The sequence below is a fragment of the Meles meles genome, chromosome 7 (genome assembly GCF_922984935.1).
Source record: "Meles meles chromosome 7, mMelMel3.1 paternal haplotype, whole genome shotgun sequence".
Classification (NCBI taxonomy): Eukaryota; Metazoa; Chordata; class Mammalia; order Carnivora; family Mustelidae; genus Meles; species Meles meles.
Genome location: NC_060072.1, coordinates 81,520,276 through 81,542,056, shown reverse-complemented (window position 1 = coordinate 81,542,056; position 21,781 = coordinate 81,520,276). Strand labels below are relative to the sequence as shown.

General features: G+C 35.4%; 1 protein-coding gene across 1 annotated transcript in view; it reads left to right on the top strand.

The window, feature by feature from the left end:
• Positions 1-21,781, top strand: part of ADAMTS20 (ADAM metallopeptidase with thrombospondin type 1 motif 20) — a 202,123-nt gene that overhangs the window by 32,667 nt on the left and 147,675 nt on the right. Inside the window, exon 4 of the mRNA XM_046012763.1 lies at positions 7,127-7,386. Within this exon, the coding sequence (XP_045868719.1) occupies positions 7,127-7,386 (260 nt within the window). The remainder of the gene's footprint in view (positions 1-7,126; positions 7,387-21,781) is intronic.

Here is a 21,781-nt window from a genome sequence, read left to right as displayed (position 1 = left end):
ATTTTGACAAAGTGTTATATAGAACATTCCCATTTCATTTCCAATAGAAATTAGACTTTTGACATCTCTAATGCTATATTTGCTAAATTCTTATTTTTTCCCTTTAACCTTCATTGTCAAACAGTATCTTTTAGTGGTTAAAACCACTGACTCTGGAGCCAGATTCCCAGCATTTGAATCCCAGATATGCTGTTTAACATACGACTGGATTTTATTGACCTAATTCTGTGAAACTTTTGTTTTTGATAGGCAAATCTAAACTGTTCACTGCTATTATGATAAATGGTCTATTTAGTTTTGTTCCTTTTGTTTTTATTTGCAGCTCCATTGGTGATCAGTTGTGGTTGTGAGTTTTTTAATCTCTATGTTGCAGATTCCTCGTCTGTAATATGGAATTAACAATACCTATCTCTTATGGTGCTGTTTAAATGAATTAATATAAATAAATTTACCAGAAGAGCACTTGACTGACAGTAAGCAGAAGGTGTTAGGTGTTGTTTGTGTTTCATATTGACATTCTGATTCTTTTTTCATATTTCTTTACTTACAATGGTTTTTTTCCCTTTAAAATTGGAAATTCTGGGTATCTGTTTCTCTGGTAATATGCTTATATTTAAGTAGTTATATATACACTTATGTCTGTATTTAAAACTAAACAATTTTATCTCTTTGGCACTAAGCTATATGACCTATCCCAGTTCCCCCCTGCCCTCAGAAAGTTTTTCCAAGTTGAATATGCCAATTTTCAGTGTCATCAGCAGGATATGGGATGTTCAGGTGCCCCACATTATATTACCATGCCATGTTGTTGCCAGTATTTTTCATTTTAGCCTTTTTGTTGGGGGGCATATAATGTTTCATTGTGTTTTAATTTGCATTTTAATGAGTATCAATTTTGGAGGGCATCATTTCATATATTGCCCTTGGATTTTGTCTATTGTGAAGTATTTGTCTCCCGTATTTTTGTTTCTTGTTGGTTTAGGATTAACTATATAATCTGTATATAAGCCCTTTGTTTATATATACCGCAAATATCATCTTCCGTAATGGTGTTTTTTAGTGAACATAAGTTCAGTCTTATCAAATGAATAGTTTTTATGCTTAGTATTGTGTGTGCCCTAAGGAATCCTTTTTAAAATTTTTAACCAAGATTATGAAGATATTTTGTTACAGCATCTTCTAAGAACCTTATGAAGCAAATTTGGAATTGTTTTCTTTTTTGCAGTTCTTAGAGTATTGGTAAAAGTAGTGCCTTTTAAAAATATTTAGTAATATTTAGTGATAAAGCCATTTGAGGTTGGATTTTTGGAAAAAATTGATTAAGACTCAATTTAAAAAAAAATTTTTTTTTCTGAAGATTTTGTTTATTTGAGATAGATTGAGAGGAGAACATGATTGGTGGGGGGTGGGGGACACAGGGAGAGGGAGAAGCAGACTCGATCCCAGGATTCCGAGATCATGACCTGAGTGGAAGATAGATGCTTGACTGAGCTCCCCAGGCAACCCAGGACTCAATTTTTAAAAAGTTATGTGGTTCTTTAGGCTTTTTAGTTCTTTATGGGTCAGTTTTGATAAGTTTTTTTTTCCAAGAATTTTCTAGAAAACATTTATAAATTTGTTTCCATCAAGTTGCTTATAATAAATACTTGTTAATGTCTATGGGATCTTGATATGGGCTATTTTTTCCTTTTTAAAAAAACTCCTCCAGAATTGGATCTTTGGATTGGAAAGTTTGTAATTTTGTTGTAGGGACTCTTTTTCCCTCCCCCATTATCCTATCTTTTTCTTATTTTTGCATTTCCTATTAATAGCTGTATTATCTCCTTTAATGTTTTCCTTCTAATTTGAAGTTGTTACTTCAGTCTACATAGAGCCCTCTATGCTTACTTAATCTCCTTGTCAGTCTGACTACTTCAGACCACAGTGCTTCCCTAATTGGATTGTGCTCCCATTTTACCTACTATTGCTAGCCAGTGAAATATTTGGTTTCTTAGCTCCAAGCTTGGGCAGACTTTAGGAGATTTCTTAGGCAGTGAGATACGGACAGGCCCTTCTAACCACCCATTCAACTTTGTATGATTTTAATTATTTTAGACACCTCATGTAAGTGAAATCATATAGCATTTTTTTTTGTTTTTGTTTTTTTTTTTTTTTTGGTCACTGCTCATTTTACTTAGCATAACATCTTCAAGATTCATCCCTATTGTAGCATGTAACAGAATTTCCTTTAAGGCTGAATAATCCATAGTATGTATATGCCACATTTCACTATCCATTTATCCATTGATGGACATTCGAGTTGCTTCTACCTTTTGTCTATTATGAATAATGCTGCAATGAACATGGATGTGCATGTATCTCTTCATGATCCTCTTTTTTATATTTTTGAATATATACTTAGAAGTAGTATTGCTAGAGCATATGATAGTTCTACTTGTAATCTTTTTAGGCACCTTTATATTTTCTGAAGTAGCTGTACCATTTTTATAATTTCAGCAGTAGTATACAGGGATTCTAATTTCTCCACATTTTTGCCAACACTTAAAGTAGCTATCCTAATTGGTGTGGAGTGATATTTCACTGTAGTTTTTGATTTGAATTTTTCTTATTAGGTTGACTATCCTGTCAACATGCTTACTGGCTGTTCATATATTATCTTTGGTGAAATGTCTATTCACTTCTTTGGCCCATGTTTGAATAGGGCTCTTTTTGTGGAGTTGGAGGAGACTTCTGAAACCCCTTCCTGTGTGTCTATATATACATATATATATTTATATCTCCACTTGTTCAGGGAGTTGGATTTATGATACCTACCATTCCTGTATTTCTAATAGAATGTAATTATCTTGCTCAGGGGAAAAAAATAAAGAACAGTGGGTTCATGGAGCTAACGTTTTTCAGTCCATAAATAGTATTTTTTAAAAGATTTTATTTATTTATTTGACAGACAGAGATCACAAGTAGGCAGATTCTGCTGCCACTACTTTCCCTGATGAAAAAATGAAGGCTTTCCTCCTGGCCAAATAGCCAAATAGGACCCTCAGATTGAAAAGGCCTAGTCAGTGCTTTCCCCTTGGGCTTCCCAAAGCATCAGCTAAGCAAATGATCTAGAACCTGGCATGTCAAGATTTATAAGAGTAGAAATATGCCTTAATAGCTATGGAAGGCCATTTGTCTTCAGTAAAAATAATAATAATAAACCCCCAAATATAATGCAGCTGCTGTTATAGATCACCATCACCCCAAAAGTAAGGTTACATGTTTTATGAGATTTATCTGAAAAATTGCTTAAATCAGGGAATTATGGTACATGCAACTCAGCTCTAGGAACTGTGAAACACTTGTCAATTACTCCCTAAAAGTAGTGAGAATGAAAAACTTTGTTTGCCACTTGGTGCAGGTTTGGGTAACAATGCATTGTGATCACCAAACAGAATCACACAGAGCTTCTGCCTCAAGAATTTCAGCGGCATCACAGCACAACCCTGTTAATAGGCATTTTTTAACTTTATAAACCTAGCAACAAAACAGCCAACTGTTTTTCCTAAACAAAGCAGTTACAGTCAATTTTTTAAAAAGTGAACTTGAAGGGCATGTGTCCGTCAACAGTACATAATTTTAATATAATTAGTAATAACAAAAGTAATAACTACCATTTACTGAGTACTGATCTAGTAGCTTTCATTGGATTATCTAGTTTATTCCTTGGAAACCTTATGGTCTGTGATGGCAGAATATGCCAATCCAAGATCCATACCACTTTGGCAAAGGAGTTACTTGAACTAAAAGCCCTTAAAACAAATGCAAGGAAGGCATTTTCATTCTCCTCTTCAGGAAAAAAAGACTTGTAGATCTTGTCTCCATTCAGTAGGTTGCCTTTTCACTCTGTTGTTTCCTTTGATACAATTTTAAAACTTGGGGTTGTCCTGTTTGTCTGTTTTGTTGACTGTGCTTTGGTGTCTTATCCAACCAAAAAATCCTTGTCAAATCCAATGTCATGAAACTTTTTCTACCATGTTCTCTTTTAGGATTTATGGAGTTTGAGGTCTTTAATCCAGTTGTGAGTTTTCAAGTTTCCAATTTCATTCTTCTGCATGTGGATGTCCAGTTTTTCCATCACCTCTTGTTGAGACCATTCTTTTCTCATAGAGTAGTCTTGGCAACCTTGCTGAAGATTGTTTGACCATATATGTGGGTGTTTACTTCCGGGCTCTGTATTCTATTCCATTGATTTATATGCCAGTCTTGCTATGCACAGTCTTATATAAAGCTTTCTGTTGATGTACGTTTTCCTTAGGTATGTATCTTGTAGAATTGCAGGGGTGGCATAGACATGTGTCTAACTTGGAAATTGCCAAGTAATTTTCCAAACTGGTGGTTCTAACACTTGGTATTATTGGTTTTTCAATTTTAAGCCATTTGGGTAGGTAGAATCACTTTTTTTTGCCTCTAGGTTGAATTGTTAATTCAAAGCACTTAAAATTATTCTGAAATTTATCTTTAAATGTGTGTACTTGTTGTGTCTTCCTGCTACTGTGTAACCTTTGTGATGTTCTGTTGGCTCTTCAGTTTCTAAATGTTTCCTGGTTTAGAGTATGCATCAATGTTTACGTGAAATAGATGAACAAATCCGTATATTTACGTTCTTCCTAATAACTCGGAGACTTGTATATAATTATAAAACATATATAGTATATAATATATAATTATATATTATATTATATATTATATATATATTATAAATATATATTTTATATATTATATATTATATATAATATATTATAAATATTATATATTATATATATCATAATATATATACTATATATGTTTATATATGTATATATATGTATATATATGTTTTATAATTCTACAATATATAACATATATAGTATATAATTATATAATATGTAAATCTGTATATTTACGTTCTTCCTAATAACTCTGAGACTTGTATATAATTATAAAACATATATAGTTTATATATATATAAACTATATATATAAACTATATATGTTTTATAATTATATATATATTTATATATAATTTATATATATATTATATTTATATAATATAATATATATATTATATATAATATATATAATATACATATAATATATAAAATCATATAATTATATATATATTATATATAATAAAATAAAATATATAAATATATATTTATATATTATATATTATATATATTATATAAAATATATATATAAAATATATAAAAACTATATATAAAAATATATTTATATAAACTATATATATTAATATATATGATATATATTATATATAGTATATATAGTATAATATATAATTATATACTATATATGTTTATATATATATGTATATATGTTTTATAATTCTACAATATATAACATATAGTATATAATTATATATAGTATATAATTATATATATATGTAAATCTGTATATTTACATTCTTCCTAATAACTCTGAGACTTGTATATAATTATAAAACATATATAGTATATATATTATATATATTATAAATATATATAAATATATTATATAATAAATAATAATAAATAATAATAAATATATTAAATATATATAACATATATAGTATATAATTACATATAGTATATAATTATATATAGTATATAATTATATATGTATATATATTATATATTATATATAATATAATATATAATTATATACTATATATGTTTTATAATTCTACAATATATAACATATATACTATATAATTATATATAGTATATAATTATATATATATGTTTTATAATTCTACAATATATATAATTTATAATATATAAATTATTCTGAGCCCTTTTCCAAGATCTCTTAAGTGGTCATGTACTTTAGTGGTGGAGTCACCCAGGAGAAAGATTTTAGGACAAAATTTTAGGGCCATATACTCAGTTTGCCAAATTCAGAATTTCCCACTGAGGTGAATTTTAAAACCTATGCACACAGTAATATTAAAAGGTAGGAAGGTTTGGGAATCTGTGGAAACAATGTTCTTGTTTCTTACAGGCATAGGGTCGCTGCTTACTTAAAAGGAAATTATTTTCGTAATAGTTTTATATTTGTCTAATCTTTATAGTACAACTAAGTCTGAGTAGTTTCCAGGGCCTTTGATTTTTTTCTTAACTGATTCTTTGGTGTACTCTTCTGTTCAAAATACTTCCACAAAACAGTTGTCTGAAAAAAAGAGAAAAAGGAGGAGAGAAAAAATGGAGAAGGACATAGGACAAGCATCTATGCTGCTTATAATTTTCTTTCTAGTAGCACAAATAGTTTCTATAAATGCATAGGACTTAAATATCGCCCCTGTAATAATCTCTAATGTTGAATAATTTAAATGCTGTATTTAAACAGAAACATGTTATTGGGTATTTTATATAATCAAGTATTATAAAATTTATATCTACATCTAACTTTCTGGATTCAGAAAGCCACCATTGTTCTATGGTTTGATTTTTGTCTATGGTGACATTCACTTAAGTCTAACAAAAGCTTTTCCATATTGTCTTCAAAATGTGATTACTTTGTATATGTGCTGCCGAAGCGAGCACAAAATGTGATTACTTTGTAATGAGTTGAAATGCCATTGGCTTGAGGGCCTAATTTACCTACTAAAAAAAATGGGGACTCCTTGATTTTTTTTTTATGAACCCAGTGGTTAATAAATGGACTTGAACAGCCATAGCTGTTTTTAAAAAAAAGACTTAGGGCACCTGGGTGGCTCAGTGGGTTAGGCCTCTGCCTTCAGCTCAGGTCATGATGTTGGGGTCCTGGGATCGAGCCCCGCATTGGGCTCTCTGCTTAGCAGGGAGCCTGCTTCCCCCTCTCTCTCTGCCTGCCTCTCTGCCGACTTGTGATCTCTGTCTGTCAAATAAATAAATTAAAAAAAACTTAAAAAAAAAGACTTAGAGTTTGGTTTTTCTTAGGGCAGTCTATGAAAATGAACATTTTATTACTAGAAATAGTAATCCTCATGATACTGCTGCATAACCCTGTTTAACTTCTTTTTATCCTTGTGTTTCACATTGGAAGCAGATGTGTATGTATTAAATTTTTGTGCAATATTTTTAGTTCCATCTAATTTAATGGCTCTGCATTATATTCTCTTTTCCCCCTAGAAAGTCAAATAAAGCAGACCACTTTACCCCTTCACAACAACAGCAACATGAACGAAGATCTTAATGTAAAGAAGGAAATGGCTCTAGGGTACCCTTCAAAAAATAAATCCTTGGAAGATGAAAGAAGTCCATTACATTCCAGGAAAAAACGTTTCTTATCCTATCCGAGATATGTGGAAGTCATGGTTACAGCTGATGCCAAAATGGTTCATCATCACGGACAGAATCTGCAGCACTATGTACTAACTCTAATGTCAATTGTAAGTAAACCTGTCGTTTAAACTTTCTAAGATGTTTAACGTTTTCTTCACATTTATTGAAAATCTCTGAAAACACTTACTGAAAATACTTGAATTACTCTTTATCGCATGAATGCTTTCTACCCCTTGGTAAAGTGAAGATCCTGGTAGCACTGATCTTTTGCCCCTTGAAACTGATTTTTAAACCCTCTTATTTCTGCATAGAAGGAAGGGGATGCTATTTTGCTCATGTTACACTTGCCAAATCAGAAATTGGGGCAAATGATACTTTAGTTTTTAAGTTTTTAATTCTAGCATAGTTAATATAATGTTATATTAGTTTCAGGTGAATAAGTATAGTGATTCAACCATTTTCTACATTGTTCAGTGTTCATCGTGATAAATATACTCTTTGATCCCCATCACCTGTTTCCTCCCCCTCCCCCTCTGGTAACTGTCAGTTTTCTACTGTTAAGGGTCTGTTTCTTGGTTTTTCTTTTTTTTTTCCTTTGCTTGTTTGTTTTGTTAAATTCAACATGTGAGTGAGATCATATGATACCTGTCTTTCTCTGACTTATTTTGCTTAGCATTATACTCTCTAGCTCCATCCATGTTGTTGCAAATGGCAAGGTTTCATTTTTTATGGCTGAGTAATTTTCCATTTGTGTGTGTGTGTGTGTGTGTGTGTGTGTGTGTGTGTGTGTGTGTGTGTGTGTATGTATTGCCTCTTCTTTATCCATTTGTTTATCAGTGGATTCTTGGGCTGCTTCTATGATCTGGCTATTGTAAAGAATGCTTCAGTAAGCAGGGGTCCATGTATCCCTTTAAATTACTTTTTTTTTTCTATTTTTGGGTAAATACCCAGTAGTGTGATTACTGCATTGTAGTTTAGTTCTATTAACTTTTTGAGGAGCCTCCACACTATTTTTTACAGTGGCTACACCAGTTTGCCTTCCCACGAACAGTGCAAGAGGGTTCCTTTTTCCCCACATCCTCACCAACACTCGTTTCTTGTGTTTTTGAGTTTAGCCATTCTGACAAGCATGAGGTGATATTGCCTTTTTGTTTTGATTTGCATTTTCCTGATGATGAGTGATGTTGAGCATCTTTTCATGTGTTGGCCATCTGGATGTCTTTGGAGAAATATTTTTCATGTATTCTGCCCATTTTTAAATTGGATTATTTGTTTTTAGGGTGTTGAGTTGTATCAGTTCTTTATATATTTTGGATACTACCCTTTACTGGATATGCCATTTGCAGATTATCTTCTCCCATTCGATAGGTTGCTTTTTTTTTTTTTTCCATTTTATTTATTTTTTCAGCGTAACAGTATTCACTGTTTTTGCACAACACCCAGTGCTCAATGCAAAACGTGCCCTCCCCATTACCCACCACCTGTTCCCCCAACCTCCCACCCCTGACCCTTCAAAACCCTCAGGTTGTTTTTCAGAGTCCATAGTCTCTTATGGTTCGCCTCCCCTTCCAAATTTTTTTTTTTTTTAATAAACATATAATGTATTTTTATCCCCAGGGGTACAGGTCTGTGAATCGCCAGGTTTACACACTTCACAGCACTCACGATAGCACATACCCTCCGCAATGTCCATAGCCCCCTCCCCCTCTTCCAATCCCACCTCCCCCCAGCAACCCCCAGTTTGTTTTGTGAGATTAAGAGTCATTTATGGTTTGTCTCCCTCCCAATCCCATCTTGTTTCATTTATTCTTCTCCTATCCCCCTAACTCCCCATGTTGCTTCTCCATGTCCTCATATCAGGAAGATCATATGATAGTTGTCTTTCTCCGATTGACTTATTTCACTAAGCATGATACGCTCTAGTTCCATCCACGTCATCGCAAATGGCAAGATTTCATTTCTTTTGATGGCTGCATAGTATTCCATTGTGTATATATACCACATCTTCTTTATCCATTCATCTGTTGATGGACATCTAGGTTCTTTCCATAGTTTGGCTATTGTAGACATTGCTGCTATAAACATTCGGGTACACGTGCCCCTTCAGATCACTATGTTTGTATCTTTAGGGTAAATACCCAGTAGTGCAATTGCTGGGTCATAGGGTAGTTCTATTTTCAACATTTTGAAGAACCTCCATGCTGTTTTCCAGAGTGGTTGCACCAGCTTGCATTCCCACCAACACTGGAGGAGCGTTCCCCTTTCTCCACATCCTCGCCAGCATCTGTCATTTCCTGACTTGTTAATTTTAGCCATTCTGACTGGTGTGAGGTGATATCTCATTGTGGTTTTGATTTGTATTTCCCTGATGCCGAGTGACGTGGAGCACTTTTTCATGTGTCTGTTGGCCATCTGGATGTCTTCTTTGCAGAAATGTCTGTTCATGTCCTCTGCCCATTTCTTGATTGGATTGTTTGTTCTTTGGGTGTTGAGTTTGCTAAGTTCCTTATAGATTTTGGATACTAGCCCTTTATCTGATATGTCGTTTGCAAATATCTTCTCCCATTCTGTCAGTTGTCTTTTGGTTTTGTTAACTGTTTCCTTTGCTGTGCAAAAGCTTTTGATCTTGATGAAATCCCAATAGTTCATTTTTGCCCTTGCTTCCCTTGCCTTTGCCGTTGTTCCTAGGAAGATGTTGCTACGGCTGAGGTCGAAGAGGTTGCTGCCTGCATTCTCCTCAAGGATTTTGATGGATTCCTTTCTCACATTGAGGTCCTTCATCCATTTGGAGTCTGTTTTCGTGTGTGGTGTAAGGAAGTGGTCCAATTTCATTTTTCTGCATGTGGCTGTCCAATTTTCCCAACACCATTTATTGAAAAGGCTGTCTTTTTTCCATTGGACATTCTTTCCTGCTTTGTCGAAGATTAGTTGACCATAGAGTTGAGGGTCTATTTCTGGGCTCTCTATTCTGTTCCACTGATCTATGTGTCTGTTTTTGTGCGAGTACCATGCTGTCTTGATGATGACAGCTTTGTAATAGAGCTTGAAGTCCGGAATTGTGATGCCACCAACTCTGGCTTTCTTTTTCAATATTCCTTTGGCTATTCGAGGTCTTTTCTGGTTCCATATAAATTTTAGGATTATTTGTTCCATTTCTTTGAAAAAAAATGGATGGTATTTTGATAGGGATTGCATTAAATGTGTAGATTGCTTTAGGTAGCATAGACATTTTCACTATATTTATTCTTCCAATCCAGGAGCATGGAACATTTTTCCATTTCTTTGTGTCTTCCTCAATTTCTTTCATGAGTACTTTATAATTTTCTCTGTATAGATTCTTAGCCTCTTTGGTTAGGTTTATTCCTAGGTATCTTATAATTTTGGGTACAATTGTAAATGGGATTGACTCCTTAATTTCTCTTTCTTCTGTCTTGTTGTTGGTGTATAGAAATGCAACTGATTTCTGGGCATTGATTTTATATCCTGACACTTTACTGAATTCCTGTACAAGTTCTAGCAGTTTTGGAGTGGAGTCTTTTGGGTTTTCCACATATAGTATCATATCATCTGCGAAGAGTGATAGTTTGACTTCTTCTTTACCAATTTGGATGCCTTTAATTTCTTTTTGTTGTCTGATTGCTGAGGCTAGGACTTCTAGTACTATGTTGAATAGCAGTGGTGATAATGGACATCCCTGCCGTGTCCCTGACCTTAGCGGAAAAGCTTTCAGTTTTTCTCCATTGAGAATGATATTTGCGGTGGGTTTTTCATAGATGGCTTTGATAATATTGAGGTATGTGCCCTCTATCCCTACACTTTGAAGAGTTTTGATCAGGAAGGGATGCTGTACTTTGTCAAATGCTTTTTTAGCATCTATTGAGAGTATCATATGGTTCTTGTTCTTTCTTTTATTAATGTGTTCTATCACATTGATCGATTTGCGGATGTTGAACCAACCCTGCAGCCCTGGAATAAATCCCACTTGATCGTGGTGAATAATCCTTTTAATGTACTGTTGAATCCTGTTGGCTAGTATTTTGGCGAGAATTTTTGCGTCTGTGTTCATCAAGGGTATTGGTCTGTAGTTCTCTTTTTTGGTGGGATCCTTGTCTGGTTTTGGGATCAAGGTGATGCTGGCCTCATAAAATGAGTTTGGAAGTTTTCCTTCCATTTCTATTTTTTGGAACAGTTTCAGGAGAATAGGAATTAGTTCTTCTTTAAATGTTTGGTAGAATTCCCCTGGGAAGCTGTCTGGCCCTGGGCTTTTGTTTATTTGGAGATTTTTGATGACTGTTTCAATCTCCTTACTGGTTATGGGCCTGTTCAGGTTTTCTATTTCTTCCTGGTTCAGTTGTAGTAGTTTATATGTCTCTAGGAATGCATCCATTTCTTCCAGATTGTCAAATTTGTTGGCATAGAGTTGCTCATAGTATGTTCTTATAATTGTCTGTATTTCTTTGGTGTTAGTTGTGATCTCTCCTCTTTCATTCATAATTTTATTTATTTGGGTCCTTTCTCTTTTCTTTTTGATGAGTCTGGCCAGGGGTTTATCAATCTTATTGATTCTTTTGAAGAACCAGCTCCTAGTTTCATTGATTTTTTTCTATTGTTTTTTTTTGTTTGTTTCTATTTCATTGATTTCTGCTCTGATCTTTATGATTTCTCTTCTCCTGCTGGGTTTAGGGTTTCTTTCTTGTTCTTTCTCCAGCTCCTTTAGGTGTAGGGTTAGGTTGTGTACTTGAGACCTTTCTTGTTTCTTGAGAAAGGCTTGTACCACTATATATTTTCCTCTCAGGACTGCCTTTGCTGTGTCCCACAGATTTTGAACTGTTGTGTTTTCATTATCATTTGTTTCCATGAATTTTTTCAATTTTTCTTTAATTTCCTGGTTGACCCATTCATTCTTTAGAAGGATGCTGTTTAGTCTCCATGTATTTGGGTTCTTTCCAGCTTTCCTCTTGTGATTGAGTTCTAGCTTCAGAGCATTGTGGTCTGAAAATATGCAGGGAATGATCCTAATCTTTTGATACCGGTTGAGACCTGATTTGTGACCCAGGATGTGATCTATTCTGGAGAAGGTTCCATGTGCACTAGAGAAGAATGTGTATTCTGTTGCTTTGGGATGAAATGTTCTGAATATATCTGTGATGTCTATCTGGTCCAGTGTGTCATTTAAGGCCTTTATTTCCTTGTTGATCTTTTGCTTGGATGATCTGTCCATTTCAGTGAGGGGAGTGTTCAAGTCCCCTACTATTATTGTATTATTATTGATGTGTTTCTTTGATTTTGTTATTAATTGGTTGATATAGTTGGTTGCTCCCACGTTAGGGGCATAGATATTTAAAATTGTTAGATCTTCTTGTTGGACAGACCCTTTGAGTAGGATATAGTGTCCTTCCTCATCTCTTATTATAGTCTTTGGCTGAAAATCTAATTGATCTGACATAAGGATTGCCACCCCAGCTTTCTTCTGATGCCCATTAGCATGGTAAATTGTTTTCCACCCCCTCACTTTAAATCTGGAGGTGTCTTCGCGTCTAAAATGAGTTTCTTGTAGGCAACATACTGATGGGTTTTGTTTTTTTATCCATTCTGATACCCTGTGTCTTTTGATTGGGGCTTTTAGCCCATTAACATTCAGGGTAACTATTGAGAGATATGAATTTAGTGCCATTATTAGTCTGTAAGGTACCTTTCTGATCTACTACTTTTAGGCTCTCTCTTTGCTTAGAGGACCCCTTTCAATATTTCCTGTAGAGCTGGTTTGGTGTTTGCAAATTCTTTCAGTTTCTGTTTGTCCTGGAAGCTTTTTATCTCTCCTTCTATTTTCAATGATAGCCTAGCTGGATAGAGTATTCTTGGCTGCATGTTTTTCTCGTTTAGTGCTCTGAATATATCATGCCAGCTCTTCCTGGCCTGCCAGGTCTCTGTGGATAAGTCTGCTGCCAATCTAATATTTTTACCATTGTATGTTACAGACTTCTTTTCCCGGGCTGCTTTCAGGATTTTCTCTTTGTCACTAAGACTTGTCAATTTTACTATTAGGTGACGGGGTGTGGACCTATTCTTGTTGACTTTGAGGGGGGTTCTCTGCATCTCTTGGATTTTGATGCTTGTTCCCTTTGCCATATTAGGGAAATTCTCTCCAATGATTCTCTCCAATAGACCTTCTGCTCCCCTCTCTGTTTCTTCTTCTTCTGGAATCCCAATTATTCTAATGTTGTTTTGTCTTATGGTGTCACTTATCTCTCGAATTCTCCCCTCATGGTCCAGTAGCTGTTTGTCCCTCTTTTGTTTGGCTTCTTTATTCTCTGTCATTTGGTCTTCTATATCACTAATTCTTTCTTCTGCCTCATTTATCCTAGCAGTGAGAGCCTCCATTTTTGATTGCACCTCATTAATAGCTTTTTTGATTTCAACTTGGTTAGATTTTAGTTCTTTAATTTCTCCAGAAAGGGCTTTAATATCTCCAGAGAGGGTTTCTCTAATATCTTCCATGCCTTTTTCGAGCCCAGCTAGAATGTTCAGAATCGTCATTCTGAACTCTTGATCTGACATATTACCCATGTCTGTGTTGATTAGGTCCCTAGCCTTCGGTACTGTCTCTTGTTCTTTTGTTTGTGGTGATTTTTTCCGCCTTGTCATTTTTTCCAGATAAGAGGATATGAAGGAGCAAATAAACTACTAAAAGGGTGGCAAAGACCCCAGAAAAATGCGCTGTAACCAAATCAGATGAGACCCCTAATTGTGGGGGGGAGAAAGGGGATAAAAACAGGTTCTGAAAAAAAAAAGAAAAAAATTTAAAAAATAAAACAAATAAAGAAAAAATATAAAAAAGAAAGAAATATATATATTTAGATAAACTAGTCAAAAAACGTTAAAAAAGAAAAGGGTAAAAGTTTTAAAAAATTTAGCAGAAGAAGAAAAAAGAAAAAAGAAAAAAAAATTGAAAAAAGAAAAAAAACATTGAAGTAGCCGCAAGACTAAAGAATCATGTGGAGAAAGCCATGAGTTCCGTGCTTTGCTTTCTCCTCCTCTGGAATTGCTCTGCTGTCTTAGGAATTGAACCTACTTTCCTTGATAGATGAACTTCGTCCTGGCTGGATATTTTGTTGATCTTCTGGGGGAGGGGCCTGTTGTAGTGACTCTCAAGTGTCTTTGCCCGAGGCGGGATTGCACCGCTCTTACCGGCGGCCGGACTAAGTAATCGGCTCGGGTTCGCTTTTGGGAGCTTCTGTTCCCTGAACGCTTTCCGTAGAGTTCCGGAGGACGTGAATGAAAATGGCGGCCTCCCAGTCTCCGGCCCCGGAGGAGCCGAGAGCCTGGGGCCCCACTCCTCAGTGCGCCCCCAGAGGACAGCACCCAGTCACTCCCGTATCCCCAGCCTCTAGCCGCGCTCCGAGCTCACCCAGCCCGCGACCAGTTCAAGGTAACCCCGAGCTGAGAGTTCAGTCCTCGGCTCTGTCTCTGTAGCCGGCTTCTCCGTTCTAATACCTGCGAGCTCTCCGACACTCTGACACCCTGATCCTTCTGTGACCCTGCGGGACCTGGGGCCACGCTGACCCCGTGTGGGCTTCACCCCGGTTTAGCCTCTGGAGCAATGTCCCTCAGTGGAACAGACTTTTAAAAGTCCTGATTTTGTGCTCTGTTCCTTCGCCGCTTGCCGGGAGCCGGCCCCTCCCCCCGCGGTCTATCTTCCCATCATTTTAGATTCACTTCTCCGCCAGTCCTACCTTTCAGAAAGTGGTTGATTTTCTGTTTCTAGAGTTGCTGTTCTTCTTCTCTTCGCTCTCCCGTTGGATTTGTAGGTGTTTGCAATGTTTAGATAAGCTATCGAGCTGATCTCCTGCTACCTGATGTAGTCTCAGGCTGCTACTTCTCCGCCATCTTGACTCCTCCCCCCCGATAGGTTGCTTTTTAATTTTGTTGTTTCCTTTGCTATGCAGAAGCTTTGTAATTTTTTTTAGAAGCTTTGTATTGTGTGTATGTATGTGTGTGTGTGTGTGTGTGTGTGTGTAGTGTGTTTTTGCTTTTATTTTCCTCACTTTAGGAGACAGCTCTAAAAAAAAACCTGTTGCTATGGCTGATGCCAGAGAAATGCTGTCTGTTTTCTCTTCTAGGGTTTTTATGGTTTCAGGTCTCACGTTTAGACCTTTAATCCATTTTGGGTTTATTTTTGTGCATGGTGTGAGAAAGTGATCCAGTTTCATTCTTTTGCATGTAGTCATCCAGTTTTCCCAACCATTTGTTGTAGAGACTGTTTTATCCCCATTGGGAAAAATGGGAGAAATTCCCATTAAATATTCTTTCCTGCTTTGTTGAAGATTAATTGACCATATAGTTGTGGATGTATTTCTGGGTTTTCTGTTTAGTTGATCTACATGTCTATTTTTATGCTTTAATTACTACAAGTTTGTAATATAACCTGAAGTCTGATATTGTGATGTCTTTAACTTTGCTTTTCGTTTTAAGATGCTTTGGTTATTCTTTTGTGGTTCTATACAATTTTAGGATTGCTTGTTCTAGCTCTGTGAAAAATGCCATTGGTATTTTGATAAGGATTGCATTAAATGTATAGATTGCTTTGAGTAGTATTGACATTTTAACAATGTTCTTCCAACCCATGAGCATGGAATACCTTGCATTTCTTTGGGTCTTCTTGAACTTTTTTCATCAATGTTTTATAGTTTTTAGAGAATAAGCTTTTCCCTCTTTGGTTAAGCTTCCTAGATATTTTACTTATAGAACACTTTAAATGGGATTCTTTTCTTTCTCTTTCTGCTGCTTCATTACTGGTATATAAAAATGGAACAAATTTCTGTACATTGATTTTTGTATCCTGTGACTTTACTGAATTCATTTTTCAGTTCTAGTAGTATTTTGGAGTCGTTAGGGTTTTCTGTGTATAGTATCACCACATCTGCAAGTAGTGAAAGTTTTACTTCTTAACAATTTGGATGCCTATTATTTTGTTTGTTGTCTAACTGCTGTGGCGAGGATTTCCAGTACTATGTTGAATAAAGGTAATGAAAGTGTGATACCCTGTCATGTTCCTGATCTTAGAGGAAAAGTTCTGTTTTTCCCATTGAGTATGATTTTAGCTGTGGGTTTTCTTTTCCTTTCTTTCTTTCTTTTTTTTTTTTTTAAGACTTTATTTATTTATTTGAGAGAGAGCACACAAGCATGGGGAGGGGCAGAGGAAGAGAGATAAATAGACTTCCCACTGAGTGGGGAGTCCAACATCAGGCTTGATCCCAGGACCCTGAGATCATGACCTGAGCTGAAGTGAGATGCTTAACCAACTGAACCACCCAGGTGTTCCAGCTGTGGGTTTTTCATATAAGGCCTTTATTTATGTTGAGGTATGTTTTCCCTAAACCTTATTAGGGTGGGGTTTTTTTGTTTGTTTGCTTTGTTATCAGGAATGGATGTTTTACTTTGTCAAATGCTTTTTCTGGATGTATTCAAGTGATCATATAGTTTTTGTCCTTATTAATATGATGTATCACATTGATTGATTTGCAAATGTTTGAACCACCCTTGTGTCCAGGGAGTAAATCCTGTTTGATTGTGATGAATGATTTTTGTTGTTGTTGTTGGATTCCCTTTACTAGTATTTTGTTGAGGATTTTTGCATCTATGTTCATCAGAGACACTGGTCTGTAGTTCTCTTTTTGTGTGGTATCTTTATCTGGGTTTGATATCAGGATGATACTGACCTCATAGAATGAATTTGCAAGTTTTCCTTCCTCTTTGATTTTCAGAATAGTTTGAGGAGAATAGGTATAAACTCTAAATATTTGGAATTCGCCCATGAAGCCTTCTGGTCCTGGACTTTTGTTTATTGGGAGGGTTTTTTTTTTTTTTTTTTAAGATTTGTTTATTTATTTATTTGACAGAGATCACAAGTAGGCAGAGAGGCAGGCAGAGAGAAGTAGGCAGAGAGAGAGAGGAGGAAGCAGGCACCCTGCTGAGCAGAGAGCCCATGTGGGGCTTGATCCCAGGATCCTGGGATCATGACCTGAGCTGAAGACAGAGGCTTTATTTAACCCACTGAGCCACCCAGACACCTCTATTGGGAGTTTTTTGATTACCGATTCAATTTCATTGCTGGGAATCATTCTGTTCAAAGTTTCTATTCCTGCTTCAGTTTTGGTAGGTTATATGTTTTTAGGAATTCATTTAAGTTGTCCAATTTGTTGGTATATAAATTTTTATAATCTCTTACAACTGTTAGTATTTCTATGGTGTTGGTATTTCTTTCATTTGTGACATTGTGACTTTGAGTCTTCTTTGTGATGAGTCTAGCTAGAGGTTTATCAATTTTGTGGATCCTTCGAAGAACTAACTCCTGGCTTCATTGATCTTTTCTGCTTTTTAAAAAAAATTTCTATATGCTCTAATCTTCATTATTTCCTTCTCTCTGTTGGTTTTAGGTTTTGTTTCTTTTTCTGGCTTCTTTAGGTTTAAGGTTAGATTGTTCATTTGACATTTTTCTTGCCTCTTGAGGTAGGCCTATATTGCTATAAACTTCCCTCTTAGAACCACTTTTGCTGTATCCCAAAGACTTTGGACCATTGTTTTCATTTTCATTGAGAGAAATGATATTTCTTTTTTTTTTTTTAAAGATTTTATTTATTTATTTGACAGAGATCACAAGTAGGCAGAGAGGCAAGCAGAGAGAGAGGGGGAAGCAGGCTCCCTGCTGAGCAGAGAACCTAATATGGGGCTGGATCCCAGGACCCTGGGATCATGACCTGAGCCGAAGGCAGAGGCTTTAACCCACTGAGCCACCCAGGCGCCCTTGGGAGAAATGATATTTCAACTTATAAATGTATTTATGGGGATAAAAGGATAGGCTGGCTATTACCGAGAGAGAGCTGCTTTAGCAAATTTGGAATGTAAGATCACAGTAGCTGTGAGAGTTACTGATCTGACATTAACATCTCTTTTGAGCAGGGGTGGTGGCTGTATCCATGGAACAGAATTCTAGACCTAGTGAAAGATATATGCAAATATATCCTATACATACACCTACTTAAATCTGTTGTCTGGGACATTTCTGGATTTAGGCCTGTTTTGGAGTAATTACTAAAAGCACCCACCTTTCATGTTCAGGAGTCTTCTGACTTAGTTAATGAATTATATAGTCACTTATTTATACAGATCTAGGGTGTTGGAACACATATAATGGCTGGAAGTACCTGTATTCACATGTAGGGAATTCAGGCCCACTTGATTGAATAGCTTGGCCAGCATACATCTATTGGCCATTGTAAAGTTTTCTTAGCTAGAAATGCCCACTTAAGTACATTTTGACTTGAAGACATGGAGACCCTATTGTTTTCCTTATATATAATATTTTACCTTAAATTTTTATGATTATATGTGCTAAGTATAAATAGCCTATGTTGCCTAAGTACAGTATTTGGTACAAAGTGGGCATTTATAGTTAATGAAAGATAGAATGAATAAGTGATTAATACTTTTTTCCGAATGCATGACATTGTAAAGTAGACCAAAAAAACAGATGATTCAAAATGATTTCTGAAATTGTACAAAATGGACACTTGTTGACTTGAAATTTTTAGCTACACATAGAAATTTATCCTGATAACATGCTCTTACCTCTGAATCTGAAGTAATTAGATGTGTAATTTTTATATGTGTAATTATCTACACGTGGGTGTGACATGCTCATTCTGAGGAGATTCTAATGACAGCACTGACACAGAAGATGTTTGTCGATAATGCAGGAAATGGAATCAATGATATGGAGCAGTAGAGGGGAAACCTTGTAATTTCAAATGGTTAAAGGAGATGTTCATTAAGAAAATTGTGGGGAGGAGGGTAGAGATACTGAGGGGAAAATATTAGATTTTGTAAATGCAACAGATTGTGAAGACTGCTTAATGATGGGCAACTTTGATACCTGTGCTGGGCAAATATGGACTAGAAGGAGGAAAGGAAAATAAGAAGAAGGTTTATTGGAAAAAATTTGGAATAGCTGCACGCAGTTTTGGTGATAATGGCATTCTCAGAAGAGCTTTGTTACCTCTAGTTCACATAAAAATCAATATAATTACTGTTTGGAAGATACTGTGACATAACTTGGAGATTACTGAAGTTGACCATGGGAGTTTTAAAGCCACAGTTCATCAAGGGCAAAACAGACCTTTTGACTTCATAGAAAGTAAATCAGCGCCTCAGATTGCTTGAAACAGTAGCCCAATGTGTGCACTCTCTAGGTTCTTAGTTCCACTAGGAGAGCTAATTTCAGCTGAAGATGAGATGTTAATAGATCTAGTCAACTGGTTGTGTTGAGCTCTCATTCATAAGGAGACAGACGGCAGCAGGGTCAGGAAAAAGGGAGGTATTCCAAATGTAGATGGATAGGAGGAAAAATTTACTCTCTTTTGAGGTGGTTTGGGTTTTGTATATGCTTTCTTTCCTCTTCAGAGGTCAAATTTCAGATGATTTATAAATTACTGAGTTTAATGCTTTCTCCATTCTTTTTCATTAAAAGAATGTGTGGAATTTAAGAAACAGAAATAAGGATACGGATAAAGAGCCAAACCAAGGAACACTCCTGACTGTAGAGAACAAACTGCTGATTACTAGAGGGGAGATGGGTGAACCGGATGATGGGTGTTAAGGAGGGCACTTGTGATGAGCACTGGGTGTTGTATGGAAGTGTTGGATCACTATAAAGTACACCTGAAACTAATATTACTATGACTATACTGTATGTGTAACTAATACTACATTGTATGATAACTACTGGAATTTAAATAAAAAGTTAAAGAATGTTCACAGGAAAAACCATGATCACAACTATATGTGCAGATATAAACCATGTGAAAGGAAATTGTGACCGAGAGTGACAGACTCTCCTTATATCGCCTGGGACTTTCCTTAGTGTTAAGACTCCTGTCCCTGGAAACCCCGTAGTCCTGGGCAAACCGGGACAGTTAGGCACACCTTACAGAGATGGTCAAATCTAGTTCAACTTGTTTTATCTCCACTCATGAGTTCCATTTCCAAAATTGCTCTGAAGAGGTAAGAGGAATGCTGTCTCTGTGTAAGTATCCGCACGTGTTTCCGGTTGAGGAAGGAGCCATTGAGATCTTGCACATTCTGTCCTGTTTTTTAAGAAAGACTTAAATGCATTTATTCAAACACACACAGGATATTGGTAATGTTCTTGGTGATAGTAATTTAGGAAAAGGACAGGAAAATGTGATTTAGACTTGAAGTATAATTGTGAACCACTTAAAATAAAGTTCAAAGTCACAAAAAAGTTTTTGTGTGTTGGCTCCAGACAAAATAGGAAGAATAGCTGAATGCTTCAACACTGAGCCATGTGGATTATATACACCATTTAGAGAATTATCTATTCTTAACCATCCTGCACAAAGTACACATTTGTAGTGTCTTAAACTGTTTCTTTACTCAACAGTTTGACAAAATGTGTACAGTGATACAGAAATGTTGTGTGATTTCCTTCACTGGAGTTGCTATACAAATAGCATAATGATCTTATTCAAAATGATTTCAGCATGAAAATTGGAAAGAATTGTATAGCGTATCTAATGAAATGAGTTTATGTTAAATGATCAGAGATGTTGAGGTATAGTCTATACAAAAGTACTTATGTTTAGAGAATTTGGGTGACAGTATTTGACTAAAATGGCATTTACATATAGTTAAACTACCAACATTTTTGTCAACTAGAGGAGGGAGTTACTTTCTTCAACAGACTTACTTTGATATTCAGTGATTTATTTAATAAACCTTGAAGATACTAGATCAGAGGCTTCTATACTCGATTGGGCTCACAAAGGCTTGACTTTGTAATATTCACCTTCTTAGAGATTTAATCATGTAAATTTAAGGAGCACCATATGGTCATCAAGAATTAGCCCTGTTTATTGAAATATAGTTGCTGTTAGAGGCATTTATCAACAAACACCCTCACTTGCATTATACTGACTTAATATCCTTGCTTTCACTGATGTAATTCAGGGTAGACAATTTTCAACCACACTAAAATAAAAACTTAATAATGTACTTTTTATATTTCAGGTATGACCATTATTGTTTGCTTTTCCTTTCTTCAACTCTGTTCTAATTATTTAATTTTAATTTTTTTAATTGAAGAATAGTTGACCTATTATGTTTCAGTTTAATTCTCTGTGCATATATACTTTGCATGTAGTGGAATGTAATTTTCTAAATTTGAGCAAAAAGATGTGACAGAGTAGAGATCCTTATAAACAAAATCTCTTCACTTTATTAAAATCAGTTTTATATAGGTGATTTGAAGGTGAAGGTGGTCAAAAGCTACAAACTTCAGTTACAAGTCTTAGGGGTGTAACATGGTGAATGGTTGACATGGTGATTATTTTATGTTTGAAAGTTGTTTACAGTAGGTGTGAAAAGCTCTCATCACAAGAAAAATTATAACTGTATATGGTGGGTATTAACTTATTGTGGTGATCA